Source organism: Ranitomeya imitator, chromosome 4 (assembly GCF_032444005.1).
Source record: "Ranitomeya imitator isolate aRanImi1 chromosome 4, aRanImi1.pri, whole genome shotgun sequence".
NCBI lineage: Eukaryota > Metazoa > Chordata > Amphibia > Anura > Dendrobatidae > Ranitomeya > Ranitomeya imitator.
This window is the reverse complement of record NC_091285.1, coordinates 13611729-13623886: the sequence shown is the minus strand read 5'-3', so window position 1 is coordinate 13623886 and position 12158 is coordinate 13611729. Positions and strand designations below refer to the sequence as shown.

The 12158-nt window shown below is 48.0% G+C and overlaps 1 protein-coding gene across 1 annotated transcript in view; it reads right to left on the bottom strand.

The window, feature by feature from the left end:
- The window catches only part of ITPR2 (inositol 1,4,5-trisphosphate receptor type 2), a 243430-nt gene that overhangs the window by 55761 nt on the left and 175511 nt on the right, over positions 1-12158 (bottom strand). The window contains exons 46-47 of the mRNA XM_069763093.1: positions 6490-6597; positions 5900-6092 (exon numbers count right to left, since the gene is read on the bottom strand). Of these exons, the coding sequence (XP_069619194.1) occupies positions 5900-6092; positions 6490-6597 (301 nt within the window). The remainder of the gene's footprint in view (positions 1-5899; positions 6093-6489; positions 6598-12158) is intronic.

Here is a 12158-nt window from a genome sequence, read left to right as displayed (position 1 = left end):
TATTAAACTGAGAGGAGCCACACAATATTAGTCTGAGGGGAGGAGCCACACTATGTTAAACTGAGAGGAGCCACACAATATTAGACTGAGAGGAGGAGCCACACAATATTAGTCTGAGGGGTGGAGCCACACAATATTATTCAGAGAGGAGCCACACAATATTAGTCTGAGAGGAGGAGCCACACAATATTAGACTGAGAGGAGGAGCCACACAATATTAGTCTGAGGGGAGGAGCCACACAATATTAGACTCAGAGGAGGAGCCACACAATATTAGACTGAGAGGAGGAGCCACACAATATTAGTCTGAGGGGGGAGCCACACAATATTAGACTGAGAGGAGGAGCGACACAATATTAGTCTGAGGGGAGGAGCCACACAATATTAGACTGAGAGGAGGAGCCACACTATTATTCAGGGAGGAGCCAAACAATATTAGTCTGAGGGGAGGAGCCACACTATATTAAACTGAGAGGAGGAGTCACACTATATTAGACTGAGAGGAGGAGCCACACTCTATTAGATTGAGAGGAGGAGCCACATAATATTAGACTGAGAGGAGAAGCCTCACAATATTAGACTGAGAGGAGGAGCCACACAATATTAGTCTGAGGGGAGGAGCCACACTATATTAAACTGAGAGGAGCCACACAATATTAGACTGAGAGGAGCCACACAATATTAGACTGAGAGGAGGAGCCACACAATATTAGTCTGAGGGGGGAGCCACACAATATTAGATTGAGAGGAGGAGCGACACAATATTAGTCTGAGGGGAGGAGCCACACAATATTAGATTGAGAGGAGGAGCCACACTATATTATTCAGAGAGGAGCCAAACAATATTAGTCTGAGGGGAGGAGCCACACTATATTAAACTGAGAGGAGCCACACAATATTAGACTGAGAGGAGGAGCCACACAATATTATTCAGAGAGGAGCCACACAATATTAGTCTGAGGGGAGGAGCCACACTATGTTAAACTGAGAGGAGCCACACAATATTAGACTGAGAGGAGGAGCCACACAATATTAGTCTGAGGGGAGGAGCCACACAGAATTAGACTGAGAGGAGGAGCCACACAATATTAGACTGAGAGGAGGAGCCACACAATATTAGTCTGAGGGGAGGAGCCACACAATATTAGACTGAGAGGAGGAGCCACACAATATTATTCAGAGAGGAGCCACACAATATTAGTCTGAGGGGGGAGCCACACAATATTAGACTGAGAGGAGGAGCCGCACAATATTAGTCTGAGGGGAGGAGCCACACAATATTAGACTGAGAGGAGGAGCCACACTATATTATTCAGAGAGGAGCCAAACAATATTAGTCTGAGGGAAGGAGTCACACTATATTAAACTGAGAGGAGGAGTCACACTATATTAGACTGAGAGGAGGAGCCACATAATATTAGACAGAGGAGGAGCCACACTATATTAGTCAGAGAGGAGCCACACAATGTAGACTGAGAGGAGCCAAACAATATAACTCAGAAAGGAGGAGCTACACAATATTAGTCTGAGAGGAGGAGCCTCATAATATTAGTTTGAGAAGAGGAGCCAAACAATATTAGAGAGGAGCAGCTACAGAAAGTGGTTTTAATGTTTTGGCTGTTGCAGCTGTTTTTTCTTTTACTGTAGAAAAAAATGTTGGTTTTTGCTCTAACACCTGCACTCACTAATTCATTCATCCGCAGGCTGGTCAGGGACGCGCTTAATGACGGCGCTGCTGCAGATCTCTGGGTAATAAGCGGTTGCTGTGCAAACACAAAGTCTTATTTACATGTAAACCCTTCATTTAGGGCCGTGCGTCTGAGGAGGAAGCGGAGAGCAGCGCGACGCTCGTCACACGACTATCGCTCCTTGTCAACCGAGCGCAGCAAAAACGTCCAGGAGCTGATATAGGGCGCCACTCCTAGCTACAGGTCACATCTGGTACTGCAGCCGAGCGCAGCATAAACGTCCAAGAGCTGATATAGGGCGCCACTCCTAGCTACAGGCCACATCTGGTACTGCAGCCGAGTGCAGCATAAACGTCCAGGAGCTGATATAGGGCGCCACTCCTAGCTACAGGCCACATCTGGTACTGCAGTCGAGCGCAGCATAAACGTCCAAGAGCTGATATAGGGCGCCACTCCTAGCTACAGGCCACATCTGGTACTGCAGCCGAGTGCAGCATAAACGTCCAGGAGCTGATATAGGGCGCCACTCCTAGCTACAGGCCACATCTGGTACTGCAGCCGAGTGCAGCATAAACGTCCAGGAGCTGATATAGGGCGCCACTCCTAGCTACAGGCCACATCTGGTACTGCAGCCGAGTGCAGCATAAACGTCCAGGAGCTGATATAGGGCGCCACTCCTAGCTACTGGACACATCTGGTACTGCAGCCGAGTGCAGCATAAACGTCCAGGAGCTGATATAGGGCGCCACTCCTAGCTACAGGCCACATCTGGTACTGCAGCCGAGTGCAGCATAAACGTCCAGGAGCGGAGATATAGGGCGCCACTCCTAGCTACAGGCCACATCTGGTACTGCAGCCGAGTGCAGCATAAACGTCCAGGAGCGGATAGGGCGCCACTCCTAGCTACAGGCCACATCTGGTACTGCAGCCGAGTGCAGCATAAACGTCCAGGAGCTGATATAGGGCGCCACTCCTAGCTACTGGACACATCTGGTACTGCAGCCGAGTGCAGCATAAACGTCCAGGAGCTGATATAGGGCGCCACTCCTAGCTACAGGCCACATCTGGTACTGCAGCCGAGCGCAGCATAAACGTCCAGGAGCTGATATAGGGCGCCACTCCTAGCTACAGGCCACATCTGGTACTGCAGCCGAGTGCAGCATAAACGTCCAGGAGCGGAGATATAGGGCGCCACTCCTAGCTACAGGCCACATCTGGTACTGCAGCCGAGTGCAGCATAAACGTCCAGGAGCTGATATAGGGCGCCACTCCTAGCTACTGGACACATCTGGTACTGCAGCCGAGTGCAGCATAAACGTCCAGGAGCTGATATAGGGCGCCACTCCTAGCTACAGGCCACATCTGGTACTGCAGCCGAGTGCAGCATAAACGTCCAGGAGCTGATATAGGGCGCCACTCCTAGCTACAGGCCACATCTGGTACTGCAGCCGAGTGCAGCATAAACGTCCAGGAGCTGATATAGGGCGCCACTCCTAGCTACAGGCCACATCTGGTACTGCAGCCGAGTGCAGCATAAACGTCCAGGAGCTGATATAGGGCGCCACTCCTAGCTACAGGCCACATCTGGTACTGCAGCCGAGTGCAGCATAAACGTCCAGGAGCGGAGATATAGGGCGCCACTCCTAGCTACAGGCCACATCTGGTACTGCAGCCGAGTGTAGCATAAACGTCCAGGAGCTGATATAGGGCGCCACTCCTAGCTACAGGCCACATCTGGTACTGCAGCCGAGTGCAGCATAAACGTCCAGGAGCGGAGATATAGGGCGCCACTCCTAGCTACAGGCCACATCTGGTACTGCAGCCGAGTGCAGCATAAACGTCCAGGAGCGGATAGGGCGCCACTCCTAGCTACAGGCCACATCTGGTACTGCAGCCGAGTGCAGCATAAACGTCCAGGAGCTGATATAGGGCGCCACTCCTAGCTACTGGACACATCTGGTACTGCAGCCGAGTGCAGCATAAACGTCCAGGAGCTGATATAGGGCGCCACTCCTAGCTACTGGACACATCTGGTACTGCAGCCGAGTGCAGCATAAACGTCCAGGAGCGGAGATATAGGGCGCCACTCCTAGCTACAGGCCACATCTGGTACTGCAGCCGAGTGCAGCATAAACGTCCAGGAGCTGATATAGGGCGCCACTCCTAGCTACAGGCCACATCTGGTACTGCAGCCGAGTGCAGCATAAACGTCCAGGAGCTGATATAGGGCGCCACTCCTAGCTACTGGACACATCTGGTACTGCAGCCGAGCGCAGCATAAACGTCCAGGAGCTGATATAGGGCGCCACTCCTAGCTACAGGCCACATCTGGTACTGCAGCCGAGTGCAGCATAAGCGTCCAGGAGCGGAGATATAGGGCGCCACTCCTAGCTACAGGCCACATCTGGTACTGCAGCCGAGTGCAGCATAAACGTCCAGGAGCTGATATAGGGCGCCACTCCTAGCTACAGGCCACATCTGGTACTGCAGCCGAGTGCAGCATAAACGTCCAGGAGCTGATATAGGGCGCCACTCCTAGCTACAGGCCACATCTGGTACTGCAGCCGAGTGCAGCATAAACGTCCAGGAGCGGATAGGGCGCCACTCCTAGCTACAGGCCACATCTGGTACTGCAGCCGAGCGCAGCATAAACGTCCAGGAGCTGATATAGGGCGCCACTCCTAGCTACAGGCCACATCTGGTACTGCAGCCGAGTGCAGCATAAACGTCCAGGAGCGGAGATATAGGGCGCCACTCCTAGCTACAGGCCACATCTGGTACTGCAGCCGAGTGCAGCATAAACGTCCAGGAGCTGATATAGGGCGCCACTCCTAGCTACAGGCCACATCTGGTACTGCAGCCGAGTGCAGCATAAACGTCCAGGAGCTGATATAGGGCGCCACTCCTAGCTACAGGCCACATCTGGTACTGCAGCCGAGTGCAGCATAAACGTCCAGGAGCTGATATAGGGCGCCACTCCTAGCTACAGGCCACATCTGGTACTGCAGCTGAGTGCAGCATAAACGTCCAGGAGCTGATATAGGGCGCCACTCCTAGCTACAGGCCACATCTGGTACTGCAGCCGAGTGCAGCATAAACGTCCAGGAGCTGATATAGGGCGCCACTCCTAGCTACAGGCCACATCTGGTACTGCAGCCGAGTGCAGCATAAACGTCCAGGAGCTGATATAGGGCGCCACTCCTAGCTACAGGCCACATCTGGTACTGCAGCCGAGTGCAGCATAAACGTCCAGGAGCGGATAGGGCGCCACTCCTAGCTACAGGCCACATCTGGTACTGCAGCCGAGTGCAGCATAAACGTCCAGGAGCTGATATAGGGCGCCACTCCTAGCTACAGGCCACATCTGGTACTGCAGCCGAGTGCAGCATAAACGTCCAGGAGCTGATATAGGGCGCCACTCCTAGCTACAGGCCACATCTGGTACTGCAGCCGAGTGCCACTGTGGTAAATAGGTCTGGACTGCAGTACCACACACGACCTGTGGACAAGGGTGGCGCTGTTTATTGGGAGAAGTCAGTTTCTTTATTTATTCTGGACGAGTTGAGTACTAAACATCCTCCCACATCAGATTCTGGATTATTGGAAGTTCGTCATCTATAAAGACACCGGGGTAAAATCGTCCGTTTCTCTCCTTTTAGGGTTAATGGCGCAAGGGAGAGAAGACGCAGACACAATGTTTTTTTTTTTGTTAACGAGGTTTTAATTATTTATCGGCGGCGGGGGATGGGGGACGCGGGCTCCCGGCCGGGGCCATGATGAAGTGCGGCACGATCGTGAAGAGGACGCCGGAGAGATGTGATTAACTAATGAAATATTAAACGGTACGATGTGTGCGGAGCGCGGCGCACGTGAATTACCACCAACATCTGCGTCGCCGCCGCCCTCCGCAGGGAGACAACATGGCGGCTCGGGAGCAGATTTACAGCTCCCCCCCTAAATAATTCACGCTCATTAAAGCTGCGGACGGCGAGTGTTATACCGCGGAGGAAGGGGTTAAACATGCGCGCACTACAACTCTCAGCAATGTCAGACATACAGCAGTGGTCCACATCCAGGCTGCTGCAGAACTGCAACTCCCAGCATGCACCCCTGTGCTGTGCGGGCGGTCGGGGGGGGGGATGCTGGGGGTTGTAGTCCTGCAGTAGCTGGGGGTCCGCGCTGGGACTACTCCCCCCATGTTCTGCACTCACTCCGGATCTTCTTCTGCCACTTCATCTCGTTGTACAGATCCTCCGTCTGCTGGAAGAAGTCGTTCACCTTGCTGCCCTGCTCGTCGCGCTCCGTGGTGTTGAACACGCGCCACATGGACTCGCGGGTCAGGTACTCGCAGATGTTCGGCACCGGGAAGACGATCTGCTCCATGGTGCGGTCGTGGCGGACGATCTGGAGGAGGAGAGGAGCCATAAAGGAGCGAGCAGAGGCCGGCGGGGCAACAAACCCTGCGCCACCCGGGCATCACTGCACGTACCCTCCACCTGCCGACACGGCCGCGCGGGTGAGGAACGCTAAGTGCGGAAAAACGAACCCATGGATGGACTTAGTGAAAAAAATGTGAAAAATTACCAGAAATATGGAATCAGTGAAAAAAATGTGATTACCAAAAGTGCGACACAAAAAAGTGTGAAAAATTACCAGAAATATGGCATTAGTGAAAAAAATGTGAAAAATTACCAATATATTTTATTAGTGAAAAATTGCTGCAAATGTTGAATTGAATCAGCCAATAGTGAGGACTTCTAACACCCCCTACTGTGGGGGTCTGTAGCCCCCGGCCGCTTACCTCGATCTGGGCCGTGTGGTTGGCGTAATATTTCAAAGCTTCGTCGCCCTCGTCCGGATCATTACCCGGCCGCAACATCTGCTGCAGAGTCTTGTAGTGGCGCGCCAGCTGAAAACACAAAGCGTCCTCGTCAGGGATACAAGTCCGCGGCCTTTCTCCCTGTCAATATCTCACTACTTTTAAGAACACATCTTGCTGTCAGTGAATAGAGACTTGTCCTCTAAGTGACGGCTGAGGAGATCATTAGAAAAATAAACAAAAACCTTTGATAACGAGTTCTGCTGCTGTTCTATATGGCAAAGCATTATAACTGTGGGCATTTATTTATATGACAGAATCTATCTGTAGACACCACTAGGGGGAGCCGTCAACACTACTGACCTCAATGGGAGATGCATCATATATAAATATTTGTATAAGGAGCTCCCTCTAGTGGTGGCTGTATATATATAAATCTGCATGTAGTGAGCTCCCTCTAGTGGTGGCTGTATATATAAATCTGTATGTAGTGAGCTCCCCCTAGTGGTGGCTGTATATATAAATCAATATGTGGTGAGCTCCCTCTAGTGGTGGCTGTATAAATCTGCATGTAGTGAGCTCCCTCTAGTGGTGCCTGTATAAATCTGGATGTAGTGAGCTCCCTCTAGTGATGGCTGTATAAATCTGTATGTAGTGAGCTCCCCCTAGTGGTGGCTGTATATATAAATCTGTATGTAGTGAGCTCCCTCTAGTGGTGGCTGTATAATCTGTGAGTACTGAGCTCCATCTAGTGGTGACTGTATAAATCTGTATGTGGTGAGCTCCCTGTAGTGGTGGCTGTATATATATAGATATCTGTATGTAGTGGGGCTCCCCCTAGTGGTGGCTGTATATATAAATCTGGATGTAGTGAGCTCCCTCTAGTGGTGCCTGTATAAATCTGGATGTAGTGAGCTCCCTCTAGTGGTGCCTGTATAAATCTGGATGTAGTGAGCTCCCACTAGTGACGGCTGTATATATCTGTATGTAGTGAGCTCCCCTAGTGGTGGCTGTATATATATAAATCTGTATGTAGTAAGCTCCCTCTAGTGGTGCCTGTATAAATCTGGATGTAGTGAGCTCCCTCTAGTGATGGCTGTATAAATCTGTATGTAGAGAGCTCCCTCTAGTGGTGGCTGTATAATCTGTGAGTACTGAGCTCCTTCTAGTGGTGTCTGCATAAATCTGTATGTAGTGAGCTCCATCTAGTGGAGGCTGTATAAATCTGTATGTGGTGAGCTCCCTCTAGTGGTGGCTGTGTATATATAGATATCTGTATGTAGTGTGGCTCCCCTAGTGGTGGCTGTATATATAAATCTGTATGTAGTGAGCTCCCTCTAGTGGTGGCTGTGTATATATAGATATCTGTATGTAGTGTGGCTCCCCTAGTGGTGGCTGTATATATAAATCTGTATGTAGTGAGCTCCCTCTAGTGGTGGCTGTATATATAAATCTGTATGTAGTGAGCTCCATCTAGTGGAGGCTGTATAAATCTGTATGTGGTGAGCTCCCTCTAGTGGTGGCTGTGTATATATAGATATCTGTATGTAGTGTGGCTCCCCTAGTGGTGGCTGTATATATAAATCTGTATGTAGTGAGCTCCCTCTAGTGGTGGCTGTATATATAAATCTGTATGTAGTGAGCTCCCTCTAGTGGTGGCTGTATATATAAATCTGTATGTAGTGAGCTCCCTCTAGTGGTGGCTGTATATATAAATCTGTATGTAGAGAGCTCCCTCTAGTGGTGGCTGTATAATCTGTGAGTACTGAGCTCCTTCTAGTGGTGTCTGCATAAATCTGTATGTAGTGAGCTCCCTCTAGTGGAGGCTGTGTATATATAGATATCTGTATGTAGTGTGGCTCCCCTAGTGGTGGCTGTATATATAAATCTGTATGTACTGAGCTCCCTCTAGTGGTGGCTGTATATATAAATCTGTATGTAGTGAGCTCCCTCTAGTGGTGGCTGTATATATAAATCTGTATGTAGTGTGGCTCCCCTAGTGGTGGCTGTATATATAAATCTGTATGTAGTGAGCTCCCTCTAGTGGTGGCTGTATATATAAATCTGTATGTAGTGTGGCTCCCCTAGTGGTGGCTGTATATATAAATCTGTATGTAGTGAGCTCCCTCTAGTGATGGCTGTATAATCTGTATGTAGTGAGCTCCCTCTAGTGGTGACTGTATATATAAATCTGTATGTAGTGAGCTCCCTCTAGTGGTGGCTGTATATATAAATCTGTATGTAGTGTGGCTCCCCTAGTGGTGGCTGTATATATAAATCTGTATGTACTGAGCTCCCTCTAGTGGTGGCTGTATAAGTCTGTATGTAGTGAGCTCCTTCTAGTCTATATAAATCTGTATTTAGTGAGGCAGAAATAGCTGTCTGACCATTGTGAACCATATAGTTTTTCATGGGACTAACTTTGTGTAGTAAAGAGCTGTCAGCAGTGAGACAGGAAGAACCGTCTGACCCATAGAGGCAGGATGTAACTACCTTCTCTTCCTGCTTTTCTTTCTATAGAAGTTGGTAAATTTGAGGTCCATCCACAAAACACGTTCTGCATCGTATTGCTGTCTACCCCTAGTGAAATAAATCTGGCTGAGCTGCAATACCACACATAACCTGTAGGCAGGTGTGGCGCTATGTTTAGTATAAAAAATACACCCATGATATTGTAACTGTGCACGACCCCTTTAAGTTCTTGGAGAACTGCTTTAATGGAGTAGTATTATTGATGCCATGATGGTGGAGCATGCACAGCGCCCCCTGTAGGCAGGTGCTCCGTGTTCCTGTTCAGTGCCAGCTCACGCACTTCTATCTCATCCTCAGGGTTACAGATAATAGAGGTTTTCGGAGAGAACTCTGTGTTATTCAAGGTAAGGCACAACAGGGAACAGTCTAATCAGGTCTACGGGGACCCGCAGCTTCCAGCTCGCTGTCTACTCGGCAGAACTTTCAATTAGCTGAGCGGACTCTGTTCCTGATAGAGAACGTCTGACACATCATGCGCTGTGTACAGCATTAAAGACAGCTGTGAATGAGGACGAGTGGCACTGGGCATGCAAACGGGCTCTAAGGATCAGGGATATTCATAAATGTCAATCATAGCTTGGCAGCTCAATTCTTTAGTATGATGTGAGCATGGAACTGTTAAGATGGCAGCACACATCATTTATAAAACGTAAAAAAAAATATGGTCTTTTCCCTTTAAGAGACAAATAAGAGGCGGGGCTTCACACAAAAGAAGGAGGGGCTTAAAGGGTTTGGTGAGTGTTTTCATTTTTATATATTAAATAGTCAGTCTGTTGGAAATCTTACATAACACATAAGTAAAGCAATACCTACTAAAAATCATAAAGACTTCAATGAATCTTATCTGGGCGATTTAACAAAATGGCTGCCATTACAGCTTAGGAAATTTTATAAATTGTCTGGGAAAGGTGTAATGGCGTTCATATTTTCTTTCACCAAGCCTTCTTAGGATTTCTGGGGAAAAAAAAATTGATTTATAAAAATACCTAAAAAAAATTAACATTTTTGCCCTTTAAGTGGGAGGAGGAGCTTCAGAGAAAAAGGAGGGATTAAAGTTTACAGTTTTTTAATAAATTAACAAAGGAACTCCTTTTTACAATTTATAAAGTTGACTACAAATATAGCAGCCATTACACCCGATTGGTTGGGTGAGTGGTAATGGTGTCCATATTTTTGTCACCTTTTTCATATTTAAATAAATTTTTGACTTTTAAGAGGCACAAAAGAGGCGGAGCTTAATCATAAAGGAGGGGCTTAAAGGGTCTTGTCCGTGTTTTACATTTTAATTACGGTAAATAAAATGTGGGTTTGTGGGAGAGTTTAGCCGATTAAAACAGCAACTCTCTTTAAAAATTATAGACTCCTTAAGCACCTAGTCTGGATGACCACCAATATGGCCGCTAGACATCCTAACAGCTGTCGTTGGACTGGTTGGGTGAGTCATAATAATACCCATATCTCTTGTCAGCTAGCTTTCGTAGTTACGGTAATTTAGTAAGCTAATAACATTTTTTAACTTTTTGCCCTTTAAGAGGCGGAGCTTTAATTAAAAGAAGGAGGGGCTTAAAGGTTATAGTTCATGAGAAAGTTTATATAACTAGTCAGTTTGTAAAAGGTAGAAGAGGCGGAGCTTAGATTAAAAAAAGGAGGGGGTTAAAGGTTATAGTTCATGAGAAAGTTCACATGTCAGTTTGTAGGCATATGTAGCAAATTGAAAACAAAACTCCCCTTACAAATCGTAATGTCTTTGAGTCTTCTTATCTGAGTGACTACAAAATGGCCGACTTAGAAGTTGTCCCTAAAGTGGCGGGGTGAGTTGTAACGGCGTCCATATTTAATGTCACCCAATTTTCTCAGATTCAGTGAAAAAAACTTGATTTTTGAAACTGTAAAAAAAATTTCACTAATTTCCACTTTAAGGAAAAAAATTTAAATAAGAGGAGGGGCTTCACCTGAAAGGAGGAGGAGCTTATAGGTTTTGATTCATATTTAAAGTTCCAATCCCATAAAATAGTCATTTTTTTAGGAAAAGTTTATCGAATTCAATCTTCTCCTAAAATTCATAACACCTGAATCCTTCCATCTGGTTGACCAGTAAAGAGGCCACACCTCTGAAGTCATCACTAGACTTACTTTTTGTTTAGTAGTGACCGCCCCCGAGGAGCTTGTAAGGGCGGACATTATTGTTCCCACCCGACAAGACTGATTAAAAGTTTTAACTAAAAACCTAGACAGAAGATGGCGATGAAAGAACTTATAATTACTCTAGATTATTTTCCCTTTAAGAGACGGCCCCTTAAAGGGATTTAAAAACATAGTATCTTCCAAAAACAGCGCCATACCTGCTCATGGGTTGTGTCTGGTATTGCAGCTCCTCTTCAGTGAATAAAGCAAGGCTGCAATACCACACACAACCTGTGGGCAGGCGTGGCGCTGTTTTATAAGAAGTCACATTTTTCTGGGGTTAGTGGCCCTTTAAAAAAAAGAAGCAATTTGGAGAAATGAGTAGTTGAGTCTTTATTGTAGCGGTTGAGCAAACCGCCTCTGCTACATGCACTAATGCAATAAATATCGGCTTTTTCTCGCTGGGTCGGTGCCGCGCTCGATGTAATGATTTTGGGAGTTAATGAAGACATCACGAGATGAGACTGATCCGGCGGTGTGACGGTCTGCGGGGTGCAGTGACGGTCAGCGGAGGAGGGGGTGCGACGCTCTGCCTCCTGATTCCGCAGCGGTTTAATTAGGCGCTGTCACTGCCATCGCAGACTTGTGAGTCACGCTGTACTAGACAGTCTGCCTGAGCCTGCGAGACACGCGCCTACACCGCGAGATGCCGAGCTGTCACATGAAACCAACAAAGACAGCGCCGCGTGTTATAAATAGGAGGCGGCGGTGGCGTTCACGGGCGCGACTGTCAGTGCAAGACTGCGGGGACGGCGACGGTTCTATGAAAACTCCGCGCTGCTGCTCCATCTGCAAAAGACGGAAACTTTCTCCTAGAAGAGGCAAATAACTAAACTCACCCAGCTCTCCAGTAACCCTGAGAATCACAGAAGAGTGCCCCTAATGGTCATATAGTAACAGCGCCCCTAATGGTCATATAGTAACAGCGCCCCTAG